At 42.4% G+C, this 16,298-nt stretch overlaps 1 protein-coding gene across 1 annotated transcript in view; it reads right to left on the reverse strand.

Annotated features, from left to right (window-relative positions):
• LOC138953368 (uncharacterized) overlaps positions 1–16,298 on the reverse strand; it is a 186,672-nt gene that overhangs the window by 76,100 nt on the left and 94,274 nt on the right. The window contains exons 11-14 of the mRNA XM_070325167.1: positions 1,747–1,853; positions 1,019–1,219; positions 581–678; positions 234–311 (exon numbers count right to left, since the gene is read on the reverse strand). Coding sequence (XP_070181268.1) covers positions 234–311; positions 581–678; positions 1,019–1,219; positions 1,747–1,853 — 484 coding nt within the window. The remainder of the gene's footprint in view (positions 1–233; positions 312–580; positions 679–1,018; positions 1,220–1,746; positions 1,854–16,298) is intronic.

Consider the following 16,298-nt stretch of genomic DNA (forward strand, 5'->3'; position numbering starts at 1 on the left):
ATATTTGACTTGCAGTTGCTACCAAGTCATTCTAGCATTTCCTCAGCTGACACATATTTACGTAACACTTTTACCTTTTAAGATTGTGCCAATATACACGCTGACAATTACGTGAACACACCAGAAAACACAATTTGCATTCATCATGCACTGTCGCATCTCAAACTGCTCTAGAAACAACGTAGCCCTTACATCAACACATGCAAACCATACTGAAAACCGGATGTATTTACCATTTTTGCCGTCGCCAGCATGTCCTTGAGTCGGCCTATTTCCTCTTTCAGCTGTCGTATTAATGCAACATTTGGATCCTGAAATGGAAATAGAATGCTGAAATCCACACACTAAACCAAGTACACATTTTCTACTACAAAAAAATTGCAAAGCTTCGTGTTGTGCTTTTGTTAAACATCCAACATTTCTTCATTTTAACTCATATGGAAAAGAAGCCATATACCATTGTGTTTTTCATCAAAATATTGCATGAATTGTTAAGATGAAAGCGTACAGAATGTTGTCAAAGTCATTCTTCCAGCAAAAAGGTTTAAAAAAAGAGATAAGCTTTTTGATAGATGCTTACCTCATTAATCCTGGGTTTGTTGATGATGCTCTTAGCTCTCTGTGCATAGCGCAGGGTACTGATGGTTTCGTTGTAGTATTTACTGGCTGGAGTAACCGCTGCAAGCACACACGCAAACACATTATATATCTTAAATACACCTGCATTAACGGTGTCCGTACCATAATATCACTACAAAAATCAATGTACTTCAAACAAGAATGAAAAGCTTTTTTCCAACAATAGCCGATGACCTTATTTACAACCAAAAGAATCATGCTTCTCTCAACCTATATTTTAAATGTTCAAAACACAGAGAAATAAATGGGGTAACAACGCACTTTTGTACCTCATTTGTGAATTATCTCAGAGACAAACTTCTATAAAAGTTAAAAGCATTGCCAACACATTGAAAAAATGAAATAAAATCAAAAGCAATTCCAAAGGGAAGCAACTGACTGGCAATCATGAGAGTTTTAGAGTTGCCTCCCAGGCTGTCCTTGAGAAGCCATGTGAGGACGGAGTCTCTGTACGGGATGAAGAAGAGACGAGCCCTGCGTCCCTCCCGCTGAGGTGAACCTTGTCGTTCTACAGGACTGCCAGAGTTCTGCTTGAAGCTCATCGACTCACTGCTACTCCAGTCAAGCAGCGACCTCTCAGCTGAAGGAAATGCAACAACGTTAAGTATATACAGTGCAATCCCCATTATAAGACCTACTCCAGTCAAGCAGCGACCTCTCAGCTGAAGGAAATGCAACAACGTTAAGTATATACAGTGCAATCCCCATTATAAGACCTACACAAGTCTGAGAAAATCAGGTCTCAAAAAGGAGGGAGTCTTAAAATGGGGCCAAATTTACAGAGCTAATGAACAGAAAATGTGAAAAAGTAAGATCTTGAAAGGGTTCCACTGTTATAAATACTGTATATAAACTTTGACTAAAAGTGTGCATATAGATTTAGCTTCCATCACATTTTCATTATTGACTTTTCAGTGAGATTTTTGGCTTTACTCTACCTACCAAGATTTACCGAAAGACTCCAGTCTGCAATCGCGTTAAAGCAGGAGGCGCAGGTTTTCTTCAAGGTTACTAACCAAGATTTACTGAACGGCTCCAGTCTGCAATTGTCATACTGGTCTATACTTTTTGTTTCATCTTTGGTTAAGAGAAGAGCACCGTTCTTACCGAGGGCTTTGATGACATTGCCCAGGACGTTGAGCGACTTGTTGATGTTGGACCCCTCAGTTATGCGCCCCTTGTAGTCTGGATGGAAATTGGGGTCTGCCCTCTCACTGCATCACACACATCAAACGTCCATCTAGTATTTTGTCCCAAATAAACTTGTTTTGGATATTGCAGATTGTCATTAACTGGGCAAAGTCGACTACGCGAAGTATGCTTCGCGAAGCTGGCCGTACGGAGCTTTAAATAGCATTGAGTTTTCGGTAAAAAATAAAATAAAAAAAAGGACTTCGCGAAATCTTCGCGTGGTCGACTTGGCGCTCAATTAAGGAGCGCCTTAAAGCTGGTCTACGCTACAAACAATTCTTCTCAGATGCATACTGCAGATGCTAAATTCAATGATGGTCTACGCTACAAACAATTCTTCTCAGATGCATACTGCAGATGCTAAATTCAATGATGGTCTACGCTACAAACAATTCTTCTCAGATGCATACTGCAGATGCTAAATTCAATGATGGTCTACGCTACAAACAATTCTTCTCAGATGCATACTGCAGATGCTAAATTCAATGATGGTCTACTCTCCAAACAATTCTTCAGACATACATCCTGGATTTGTGTTCTATACATTGATCATAAAACCAAACTTCAGCCATGTTTGTGACGTCACTGAAGCGTGGAAAATGTTGTGTGTGTACGTTTATGTGTGCGTAAAATGCACGCGTGTGCGTGAGTGCATGTGACTCAATTCCTTCCACACGCGAAGTATGTCATTGCTACAGTAAAACCCCCTCTTAAAACCTCCAACAATCTCAGAACATCAGGTCTTAAAAACGATGGAGTCTTAATATAGGGGTCAATTTACACAGGTTATCAACACAAAGTCGGAGTGAAAAGGGTCTTACAATGGGGGTCAATTTACACAGGTTATCAACACAAAGTCGGAGTGAAAAGGGTCTTACAATGGGGGTCAACTTACACAGGTTATCAACACAAAGTCGGAGTGAAAAGGGTCTTACAATGGGGGTCAACTTACACAGGTTATCAACACAAAGTCGGAGTGAAAAGGGTCTTACAATGGGGGTCAACTTACACAAGTTATCAAGTTCAAGTTCAAGTTCAAGTTTTATTTATTCCAATAAAACCCCGTGAGGGTACATGGAAAATTAAAAAACACAATAAAAACACATTTCATTCAACACCAAATAAAAGGAACTAAAACAAAAAGAAATCAGACTATGTACAGAAAAGGGAGTTGAGGGGTGAGGGAGAGCAAAAACAATACAAGAAACAATTCAACAATAATAATAATAAATAATAATAATAATAATAATAATAATAATAATAATAATAATAATAATAATAATAATGATAATAATAATACAAAAAATAATAAAACATTACAAGTGCAAAGTGATTACATACATTTCTTTACTATGGGGAAAGGGGGGAAGGGAGAGGGGGGGTGATGGGTGGGTTAACATAAGGACAAAAATACTATTACAAACAACACAAAACAGATAACGGAGTATAAAGCTAAAAGAGAATTAAATTTTACTCGCTTCTCAAACAGTCCATGACAAGTGTCATGAACTTTGCGAGTTTTAGCAATAAACTTTTTGTAGTGGAAAAAAGCTCTCTGAATTTAACTGAATCAACACAAAGTCGGAGTGAAAAGGGTCTTACAATGACGGTCAATTTACACAGGTTATCAACACAAAGTCGGAGTGAAAAGGGTCTTATAATGAGGGTCAATTTACACAGGTTATCAACACAAAGTCGGAGTGAAAAGGGTCTTAAAATGGGGGTCAACTTACACAGGTTATCAACACAAAGTCGGAGTGAAAAGGGTCTTAAAATGGGGGTCAACTTACACAGGTTATCAACACAAAGTCGGAGTGAAAAGGGTCTTAAAATGGGGGTCAACTTACACAGGTTATCAACAGAAAGTCGGAGTAAAAAGGGTCTTAAAATGGGGGTCAACTTACACAGGTTATCAACAGAAAGTCGGAGTGAAAAGGGTCTTACAATGGGGGTCAATTTACACAGGTTATCAACACAAAGTCGGAGTGAAAAGGGTCTTACAATGACGGTCAATTTACACAGGTTATCAACACAAAGTCGGAGTGAAAAGGGTCTTACAAAGGGGGTCAATTTACACAGGTTATCAACACAAAGTCGGAGTGAAAAGGGTCTTACAATGGGGGTCAATTTACACAGGTTATCAACACAAAGTCGGAGTGAAAAGGGTCTTACAATGGGGGTCAACTTACACAAGTTATCAACACAAAGTCGGAGTGAAAAGGGTCTTACAAAGGGGGTCAATTTACACAGGTTATCAACACAAAGTCGGAGTGAAAAGGGTCTTACAATGGGGGTCAATTTACACAGGTTATCAACACAAAGTCGGAGTAAAAAGGGTCTTACAGTGGGGGTCAACTTACACAGGTTATCAACACAAAGTCGGAGTGAAAAGGGTCATACAATGGGGGTCAATTTACACAGGTTATCAACACAAAGTCGGAGTGAAAAGGGTCATACAATGGGGGTCAACTTACACAGGTTATCAACACAAAGTCGGAGTGAAAAGGGTCTTAATATGGGGGTCAACTTACACAGGTTATCAACACAAAGTCGGAGTGAAAAGGGTCTTAAAATGGGGGTCAATTTACACAGGTTATCAACACAAAGTCGGAGTGAAAAGGGTCTTACAGTGGGGGTCAACTTACACAGGTTATCAACACAAAGTCGGAGTGAAAAGGGTTTTACAATGGGGGTCAACTTACACAGGTTATCAACACAAAGTCGGAGTGAAAAGGGTCTTACAATGGGGGTCAACTTACACAGGTTATCAACACAAAGTCGGAGTGAAAAGGGTCTTACAAGGTGTTGTTGGTTTTTACATTTAGTCAAGTTTTGACTAAATGTTTTAACATAGAGGAAGAATCATGACGAGGGTCGTGGTGTATGTGTGTGTGTGTGTGTGTGTGTGTGTGTGTGTGTGGGTGTGTATGTGTGTCTGTCTGTCTGTGTGTGTGTGTGTGTGTGTAGAGCGATTCAGACTAAACTACTGGGCCGATCTTTATGAAATTTGACATGAGAGTTCCTGGGTATGATATCCCCGGACGTTTTTTTTTTCTTTTTTTCGATAAATACCTTTGATGACGTCATATCCGGCTTTTTGTAAAAGTTGAGGCGGCACTGTCACACCCTCATTTTTCCATTAAATTGATTGAAATTTTGGCAAAGCAATCTTTGACGAAGGCCGGGGTTTGGTATTGCATTTCAGCTTGGTGGCTTAAAAACTAATGAGTGAGTTTGGTCATTAAAAATCGGAAACTTGTAATTAAAATTATTTTTTTATTATTTTATTAAACGATCGAAAAACAATTTCATCCTATTCTGCGTCATTTTCTGATTCCAAAAACATATACATATGTTATATTTGGATTAAAAACAAGCTCTGAAAATTAAAAATATAAAAATTATGATCAAAATTAAATTTCCGAAATCGTTTTAAAAACTATTTCATCTTATTCCTTGTCGGTTCCTGATTCCAAAAACATATAGATATGATATGTTTGGATTAAAAACACGCTCAGAAAGTTAAAACGAAGAGAGGTACAGTAAAGCGTGCTATGAAGCACAGCGCAATCGCTACCGCGCCAAACAGGCTCGTCACTTTCACTGCCTTTTGCACTAGCGGCGGACTACGTTCAGTTCCACAGCTTGACTAAATGTAGTAATTTCGCCTTACGCGACTTGTTTTTGTTCGGGGGGGGGGGGGGGTTAAAAGGGGGCCCATTGTATTAAGATATGTTGTATGTGCGCTTAAGCTAAGTCAAATTTTGGAGCTGGATAAAGAGATAAAAAGATTGTTTTTCATCAACATTCGCCGTGGAGCGCGGAGGATGAGACTAGGTAGACGAAATAAGGACAGAAGAGTATCTGTGCACACTACGACAAGACTGTGTAGGTAAATAACCTCTTTGCCAATAAAACCAAATGTGGCAAAGAGGTTATTTACCAATAAAACCAAATGTGGCAAAGAGGTTATTTACCTACACAAATGTCAATTGCGATTTCATTTCTAAGTTTGTAAAATGACGCATACTAACGAGCAAAACAATAAATATCTACGATATCTTGTAAGCCGAAATGATACACACTCACGAAAAGCAAAAAAGATAACATATCACTTCACGTTAAAACATTCACACGTAAACTTTCCACCTCACAAGAATGTAAGTGTAACACAACTCTTTTCAAATCTTATCACCGGGTTTTTTTAACATGACTCTACCGAGTAAGCGAGCACTCATTCCACACTATGCCGATAAAGTCCCCTTGATAAAGAAGGACTTAACCACTGAGCCAACTTGGCACCTCTTTCTCTTACTTGTTCCTGGGTATCTTTGATAAAGAATACTTACATTACCTTCCTTCTATTTATACTGTTCAAAAAAAGAAACGCATAGCTTGTAATATTTGGTTAATTTAGTTATATGGCTACAAGGATATCCACCAAACTGCAGAAAATGTTTATCTGGTCGTCGACCTTTCGTCCATTGCCACAAGTGAGCTCTGCACGTGACGCATGCGTTATCAGTGGCTACAATGTCAAAATTGCTCATTTGGCATGACCACTCGTCATGCTTCAGTGTAATCTCGTGAAACTCGGGGAATATTGAGCTCTCACCATGTCTTCCAAAACCCATAAAAGCGGATTGTTCGCCACAAAGAAATCAGACGACAATTCAGCGACGAAAGATGGCCCGATTGAGCAGAGAAGACCGCCAAATTGCATTGGGTCGTTTACAAGCAGGCCAAAGTCAAAGTGCAATCGCCAGGCACTTCCACGTGTCCCAGAGCACCATCAGTAGACTGTGGGTCAGGTTTCAAGCCACTGGCTCCGTTGCTGACTTGCCACGAGCGGGAAGACCAAGGGCGACAACTGCTGCTCACGACCGCTTCATACGGCTCCGCCACCTCCGGAATCGTTTCCTGTCGGCCTCATCTTCTGTCCAGGCTCTCCCCGGGCCACACCGATTATCGGACCAGACCGTGCGGAACCGCCTGCATGAAGCTGGTTTGAGAGCTCGCAGACCTCACAGAGGAGCTGTCCTCACCCGCCGCCATCGCCAGAACCGAGTGCAGTGGGGCAACCAGCACCTTCGCTGGACCGTCCGGAATCACTGGAGACACGTGTGGTTCAGCGACGAGTCCTACTTCCTGCTCCAGCGACATGATGGTCGGAGGAGGGTCTACCGGAGAGTAAACGAACGTTACGCGCCCAACTGTGTGGATGAGGCACCCGTTAATGGTGGTGGAGGCGTCATGGTGTGGGGCGCGATCAATACCGCTGGAAGGAGCACCCTGGTGCACGTCCAAGGGCGCATAACTGCCCAGCGATACGTGGAGGAAATTCTGCGCCCACACGCCCTTCCTCTTCTGGCTGACCAGGATGCCATATTCCAGCAGGACAACGCTCGCCCGCACACAGCACGACTCACCACCCAGTTCCTCACCGACCACCATGTCCAGGTGCTTCCCTGGCCATCCATGTCGCCAGACATGAACCCGATAGAACACCTCCGGGATGAATTGGACAGACGTGTGCGCAGGCGAGAAGAAGCGCCGGCAAATCACCGCGATCTATTGCAGGCACTTCAGGAGGAGTGGGACACCATCCCACAGCAAGATATCCGGCATCTGATCCAGTCCATGCCCAGAAGGTGCCGGGCAGTTGTTGCTGCTCAAGGCAGTCACACCCCCTACTGACTTGACAGCCTCGGCACCCAATCGTATTGATTGACTGATTGATTTGAAGATGCAAATGAACTGTGTGTGCATTCAACTGTGTCCATACCAAATTTCAAACAAATAATCTAAATATTGGATTTTCTGTTAATTTTTTCGAAAAATAAAACAAATTTGGCAAGTAGCAACTATGCGTTTCTTTTTTTGAACAGTATATAGGTAAAGTTATAATCGTTTTAATCGGTTTTTAGTGGATCATGACTCATGTCAACAAAATTTCACACAAATCGCCATTCCCTATTCGAACTATTGCCAACTTAGTCCCTTACCCCCCACCCCCCCCCCCCCCCCCCCCCCCTCTCTCTCTCTCTCTCTCTCTCTCTCTCTCTCTCTCTCTCTCTCTCTCTCTCTCTCTCTCTCTCTCTCTCTCTCTCTCTCTCTCTCTCTGTGACCGTGTGTGTCAAAGTATGTGTTTTAATGTATACCATTTTAATGTATACCATTACCAATGACCATGTTGGCATGTATGCTATGAACATTTTTTTTTCTTTTTTTTCTCTTTGTCTGATTTAATAACCATGTTTTTATGTTTTTGTTTTGCTTCTTCTCCTGCTTTAATATTATGCACTGCTTAATTAATTCCCTCTTGGGCGAGGGCTGGATGAAAAAAGATCTTTGCTGTATCTACTCCATTACCCTCGAAAAATAAAGTTGGTTCGTTCGTTCGTTCGTTCGTTCTCTCTCTCTCTCTCTCTCTCTCTCTCTCTCTCTCTCTCTCTCTCTCTCTCTCTCTCTCTCTCTCTCTCTCTCTCTCTCTCTCTCTCTCTCTCTCTCTCTCTCTCTCTCTCTCTCTCTCTCTCTCTCTCTCTCTCTCTCTCTCTCTCTCTCTCTCTCTCTCTCTCTCTCTCTCTCTCTCTCTCTCTCTCTCTCTCTCTCTCTCTCTCTCTCTCTCTCTCTCTCTCTCTCTCTCTCTCTCTCTCTCTCTCTCTCTCTCTCTCTCTCTCTCTCTCTCTCTCTCTCTCTCTCTCTCTCTCTCTCTCTCTCTCTCAGACACAAACATAATTATGAAACATTCTTAGCCCAGGCAGAACAACAAAGGAACGCACAGCACATCAAAGGAACGATTAACTCAGCGTAAAAGCAAAGCCGGGAGGTCACACCTACTGTAGATGCAACGACAGAAAGACAACAGGCAGGAACAGACAGTGTTGAAGCAACGGTACATTCCTTCCTTCGTGTCCCGTCTTGAAGTTTACCTACTCAGGTGTATAAACTTGAAAGAAGCATGAAGTTTACCTACTCAGGTGTATAAAATTGAAAGAAGGAGACTTCAAAACGAAAGTCCCCATGTCCATGCATAATAGTGTTTCTTAAAATAAGGGCGGTGTTTGTTTATACTGTTATGTGATATTCTGTTGATAGCAGAAAGTTGACATGAATCGCTTTACGCTGTGATTAAAGGGTTGAAAGAAGGGCGGGTTTGTGTCGATCAGCTGGCTCGTGAGTCGCCGTACAAGAGGTATGTGTCTCTCGTGTACAGCTTGGGAGGGGACCGGAATGCGAGAGAGAGAGAGAGAGGGGGGAGGGGGTGAGAGAGAGAAGGAAAGAGAGGCGAGAGAGGGGAGGGGGAGAGGCGGAGGGGGAGAGAGGGGGGAGGGAGAGAGGGGGGAGAGAGAGGGGAGAGAGAGAGGGGGAGAAAGAGGGGGGAGAGAGAGAGGTAAGGTAGAGAGAGGGAGAGAAAGAGGGAAGGGGAGAGAGAGGGAGAGAAAGAGGGAAGGGGAGAGAGAGGGAGAGAAAGAGAGGGGGATACAAAAAAAGGGGAGAGAGGGAGAGAAAGAGAGGGAGAGAAAGGGGAGAGGGAGACAGAGATAGAGAGGGAGAGAGACAGATAGAAAGACGAAAGCAATAAGTCATAAACTCCCGTTGCCTGCACCTCGTACACACATTCAAACTGCGATGATGAACACGAGAAGCAAGACAGTAATCAAGGAGGGAGGAAAGTCACAAAGCACAAAGCAGATAAGACAGTAGAACAGAACAAAGGAAGAGAGAAACACAATAACAAGTCGCGTAAGGCGAAAATACAATATTTAGTCAAGTAGCTGTCGAACTCACAGAATGAAACTGAACGCAATGCCATTTTTCAGCAAGACCGTATACTCGTAGCATCGTCAGTCCACCGCTCATGGCAAAGGCAGTGAAATTGACAAGAAGAGCGAGGTAGTAGTTGCGCTAAGAAGGATAGCACACTTTTCTGTACCTCTCTTTGTTTTAACTTTCTGAGCGTGTTTTTAATCCAAACATATCATATCTATATGTTTTTGGAATCAGGAACCGACAAGGAATAAGATGAAAGTGTTTTTAAATTGATTTGGACATTTTAATTTTGATAACAATTTTTATATATTTAATTTTCAGAGCTTGTTTTTAATCCGAATATAACATATTTATATGTTTTTGGAATCAGCAAATGATGGAGAATACGATAAACGTAAATTTGGATCGTTTTATAAATTTTTTTTTTTTTTAACAATTTTCAGATTTTTAATGACCAAAGTCATTAATTAATTTTTAAGCCACCAAGCTGAAATGCAATACCGAAGTCCGGGCTTCGTCGAAGATTACTTGACAAAAATGTCAACCAATTTGGTTGAAAAATGAGGGCGTGACAGTGCCGCCTCAACTTTCACGAAAAGCCGGATATGACGTCATCAAAGACATTTATCAAAAAAATGAAAAAAACGTTCGGGGATTTCATACCCAGGAACTCTCATGTCAAATTTCATAAAGATCGGTCCAGTAGTTTAGTCTGAATCGCTCTACACACACACACAGACACACACACACACACACGCACACACACACGCACATACACCACGACCCTCGTTTCGATTCCCCCTCGATGTTAAAATATTTAGTCAAAACTTGACTAAATATAAAAACGAAAAACTGCTTCACCTAACTTTTATTTTATCTGGAAAAGGGTTTTGATTGGAGCGTGCCAATGCCGACTCACACCTCGCCCCCAAACAAACGGCCCTTGAACGTGTCTGGTGATTGTAATCAGCGTGCCTGACAATACGCCAGATCACACGTCCGACAACAAAACAGCCCTCAGCCCCCCTCTGTTTGGACACCTGTTGTCCGCACACACCAACAAACACCCATTCTGAATTTAACGGTCTGCCCTGGCGAGGAGAACGTGACGCTATGTGCCGACAAGGATTTGGGGTTTTCGTGGAGCTGAAAGATGCCGGTTAGTAATATGTGCAGTCATAAGACAAAAGCTACGGTCCTCATAACATGAAGAATGGTACAAGGTCTAGAAATACAAAGTATCACTTAAACAGCTTCCCAAAACGCATGATGTAACTCATTTTGGTGTCCAACATGTACCTCATATCGTCCTCTTTTTGCTGCATTAAAAATTAATGATCATTGATAATATAGCTCACAGTGTCCGTATTCAAAGACTTCTTGAACAATGTTGCTGTCAGAAACCAAAACCTTACATTCAAAGCTGTTTTATTGAAATGATATGCACCCAAGCACACACTTCGTGTTATAGAAACGTGGACTAGCTTATGGCTATGCTTAGTGCACCTTGTGATTTTGGTGGCTCTGCATGTACAAATGACGGAAATAGATCAAATAAAATGTATGTAGTTGGAAAACACGTTTCTTGCATTTTATAGCTTTAGTTAAATTCAAAATGTACACGCTGTCGTTATTTATCCGGCGTGATTTAACCATTCCAGTTCGTAAAACAAAGTGCACCTCTCAATAACCCTTTCTGACAACCTAATCCGCGATCACAACAGTAGTATCGTATTTCCTGTCGTGATCTTCAGATCATGTCCGCCTAATCGACGTGATTGCTACGGCACGCTGGTTGGCCAACAAGTGGTGCACATCTGGTGCCAGTGGTGCCAGTGTCTGGTGCCAGTGTCCCGTGAAGGCGGAACACTGACCCAGTCAGTCTGCTGAGTATTACTTCAGTATGTCCCTGATGTTATCTGAGAACTCTGCTCTACTGATTGCTCCAATGACACGGCCAGTTTGTTGGGAAGTACAGCGGACCCTTCCCCCCCCCCCCCTACCTGTCCTACCCTATCCCCTCTGACCCCACCCCACCTGTCCTACCCTATCCCTTCTGACCCCACCCCCCACCCCACCTGACCTACCCTATCCCCTCTGACCCCACCCCATCCCCACACCACCTGTCCTACCCTATCCCTTCTGACCCCACCCCCCCCCCCCCCCACCCCACCTGTCCTACCCTATCCCCTCTGACCCCACCCCATCCCCACCCTAAACTTAAGACTTTGTCCCAATGAAGACCTTATTTTTGCAGACTTTCTGTTCATAACTTTGATCAACAACAAATGTAAGAAGACGCCCTCCCTTTTAAGACAAGATTTCCTTCAGTGTTGGAGGTCCTGACAGTGGGGTTCCTCTGTCCTCAGTTGTATGTATGGGGAGATTTATATAGCGCTTGACGTTCTCTAAGCGCTTTACATATTAATTTCTGCCGTGTGAGATGGAATTTTTTACACAATATATCACGCATTCACATCGGCCAGCAAACCTCAAGCCTATTAGGGCGAGCATTCACCTTTCACGGCCTTTATTCCAAGTCACACGGGTATTTGGTGGAAATTTTTTTTATCTATGCCTATACAATTTTGCCAGGAAAGACCCTTTTGTCAATCGTGGGATCTTTAACGTGCACACCCCAATGTAGTGTACACGAAGGGACCTCGGTTTTTCGTCTCATCCGAAAGACTAGCACCTAGGTTAGGAAAGGGGGGAGAAAATTGCTAACGCCCTGACCCAGGGTCGAACTTGCAACCTCTCGCTTCCGAGGCAAGTGCGTTTACCACTCGGCCACCCAGACCTAAAACCCAGTTCCGATGTTATCTGAGAATACCGCTCCAACGATAGCTTCGCTGCGATTGACAGTTCGTGTGATTTATTAACTACTGCAGGAAAGGCAGAAAATACACGAGCTTGTTACGATTGTTAGTAGCTGGTTCTGCTCCAGTTACCCCAATAATCGGTGGCTGGCGTGATCTCTGAGGTCTTAGTGTTGTTGATTCACATTATTAGGTTTCGTCTAAAAAAAAGTTTAAAAAATACATTAAATTGGCACTGGTGTCAAACACTTGCATACAGCGCGAAGTAACTCTCTATTCGAACAAATTATACACAAGAAAATGCGATCAGATATATGGTGAAACAAGAGTGTTAAAAACGACTCCATGCACTCTAAACCTGGTCCTCTGTTGGCCGTTTACAGCCCTCATGTAGTTATCTGAACCACTAACTTCCAAACGCATTTTGAGAACAAATGTTTTCACATACTAATCAGCAAGAACAAGGAATAAAATATTACTCATCCAAACTGCACCAACATGACTCAGACAACTAGACCAGGGGAAAATCGCTAAAAAGGATTGTCGCAGAGAATGAAAACGTACAAGTTGAAAGTTCTGGAAAGAAATGCTTCCATCATGTCAAACTTCCCAAGTGCATTTTCTTGATGCACCCGAAATCCATTCTGCAGACATTTCTCATTTGTCATATGGACGAAGTCCTCCTGATTTTCACTAACATGGAAGCCAAAAAAGACCATTAAGATATTTTGCTCGCGTACAACCAGTCATTATTTTTTAATCATAACGTTGGGTTTAGTGTGTGCACTCACAGTGGGTGACTAGTTCGAGTCCAATATGAGGACTGACGTCGTGACGTCTATCATAATCATAACTAGTGCGTGGACATCAGTGTTGGACTTCTTAGAGTCACAGTATGAGAACTGCTGCCATGTTTTTAATTTATTTATTTTTATTTTATGCAATTTATATCAGCTGAGAGCTGTGTTTACCCCATTGGCTTTTAACCTCACATACCCATTTCCACAGACAAATTCTGTTTGCATGTAACTTAATCCAGCCTGAAATAACTGCCAGTCAATCACCAGACACATTCTGTTTGCATGTAACTTTAATCCAGCCTGAAATAACTGCCAGTCAATCACCCACACGGTGTGTGGGCAGGAATTTCAAACACTGACGACAACTCGAGACAAGGAACTTAGTCGATAAATATCGACAGGGGGCCGACAAATGGTTTAAAATGGGAAATGTGTGTATATGGGTGTGGGTTTGAAACAAACAAACAAACCAACTCATGTGAACCCCGGGCCGCAGGCCTTCGATGTAGTGATTGAAAAAAAAAGGATGTTCTCAAATGGTTCAATTCTCATTTGGTCTGATTCTCAAATGGTACCGGTATACTCCCCCCCTCCCCTGGCCGCAGGCCTAGGAGTAAAATTTTATAGACACTGACCTTCTTCCCAGGGGTCATTGACCCAGTTTTAGCTATGAGAGGTGGTTCGCCCAGAGGCTGTAGAGTATACTGGGGCGGTCTCTTTGATGTCTTGAGAGGAAACTTGGCCAGGGTAGTACATGCACCAGAACTGGTGGACACCAAGGACAAACATGAAATCGAAGCAGTTTGCTTTCAGAGGGAACGGTCGTCAGCAACTCAAACTTCTCTGTTTTCTTTTTTTTTTTTAAATCTGACTTTCTTTGTGGTCCCCTGACTCCGCCCCCCCTCCCTCTGTAAGGACCCCCCTCGACAAGGACCGATTTTTGTCAACATTTTAAAGGTCGCTAGAGAGGGGTTCCACTGTATGACCTAACCGCTACTGGCAGACGGCCTCAATCTTCACGCGCAAAGACGAGATTAATAGGTGCTCGGTTTTGGTATTTTGAATTACATTACATTAAACCTTTGTTGGGTTTCATGGTCATGGCAACAGCCATAATAATATTACATGATGTATAATATCATATTTCAGCATATGTGAATTACATGTCATCATACTAAACTGTCATACATTTTTATTCCTACATTATTCTGATTGATCACAACCAAACCTACTATCATTGGACACATCCAAATGCAAGCGCCTGTTCTTGACAATTTCCCTTTGATCTAAATATAAAATCAGTGCAATTTCCTGGGTCGGGCTTTGCCACAGACACTCACGGTTTGGCCTGTAGGTAAAATGTACAATGTATTTTCTGATTTGTGCACAAAAGCTTTTTTTCTTTTTTCTTTTTTTTAACATAACAATGTTTAATGTCACTGTATGTTTAAAAGACCATGGTCATATTTGTAAAAAAAATGTTAAATTAGAAAATAAATAACATTTTGGTTCATGATTTTTCCTACACCTGTGCTAAAAATAAGAAATAAAAATGTCGGGTATATAAGTCACTCAAATACAGATAGGTATGAATGGCTCGGTTTGAGTTTGTTGCAGTTGACCCTGCACAATGCGACATATCATGTTTTTGTTGAACAATTTTGACGTCACCCCTCCCATAGAGTGACGTATTTCACAACTTCCTGTGTTACACAAACTCTGTGATGACCAATTTTGACGTCACCCCTTTCTACAGATGAACAATTTTGACGTCACCCCTCCCATAGGGTGACGGATGTCACAACTTCCTGTGTACACAAACTGATGACGTATTTCACAACAAAATGGCGCTGCCCATGGTCAACCTCGAAACTATCCGTATAGAATGGGGGCGTCCTCGCCCCCATAATAATGGGTATCACGACATTCCACTTTGAACAACGCCTTTCATTTGCATTTTTCTTTTTTAACAACTACAGGCACAAACCCGAATCCACCTAGTGTTTCTATCACAGGCGCTTTGATACAAGCTCCTGTTGTTTCAGTGGAGGACAAATCTACAAAGCTAATAAACTGAACACCAAGATATAGAAAGAAATTTAACACAACGGAAAAAAATCAACAAAGCTAATAAACTGAACAGCAAGATATAGAAGGAAAATAACACAACGGGAAAAATCAACAAGCGGATTAGCAGACACCAGTTTACAGAACAACAAGCGGTCACTACCACACACACGGTGCTTCAAAACCGATAACATGAAGCGGGGCAGTGCACCCATCAGAACATGAGAAGGAAATATGCACCAACGCCTTGCGTCTGGCGGCCATCAAAGGCCCGCAATGCAGTGAAGAGTTTGATCCCCCCCCCCCCCCCCCCCCCCCCCCTAAGCAGCACGCTCAGACGCATCCTGACCTCAGGTCAAAATGAGTTCGGCTCATTTTCTCCCTGACAGGATGCCTTGAGTTTCCTTGTCTGGCAAGGAAACCAATTTGTTTTTACATATTTAGAGCTTTTTGTAATGCATTATTGATATAAGCAGATTCGCGATCGTCGATAATGATTTTTCATGGTGTTGTGTAATTTTTAAATTACAAAGGAATTGATTTGTAAGACAGTTTCAAGGGAGCTATTTTTTCGCGGCTGTATTTACTGTGCAAACAACTCTAAATATGGCAAAATTGTCACGTGATAATCAACCGTTTGGTTTCGGCGTTCGCTGAAGCAGACGATTTTTTCTGTAGTGATGCAACCAAATATTACGGTCTCCTTCCGGCAGCAGTCCCAAAATTTCGACTTGTTTTGACCTTAGAACGATGTTTTTATCATAATTGTGAAGAACAGAACGGAGATCACTGTCGAAGTCGGCCAATCTGCAATTATTTTCGTCTCGCGAACACGGCTCACAAACAACATATGGGAGATAACTTGTTTTTATAGATTCGCGTAGGAGATTCGCGTCCAATCAGTAGCCGTTGAGCGATGTGATCAGAATGGCTTAGACGTTGACTCGTCTCGTTGAGAGTGTTTACCCGCCTTTCAGGGTAAGCCACTCTCCCTCTCTCTACCTCCACA

Source organism: Littorina saxatilis, linkage group LG17 (assembly GCF_037325665.1).
Source record: "Littorina saxatilis isolate snail1 linkage group LG17, US_GU_Lsax_2.0, whole genome shotgun sequence".
Lineage (NCBI taxonomy): Eukaryota > Metazoa > Mollusca > Gastropoda > Littorinimorpha > Littorinidae > Littorina > Littorina saxatilis.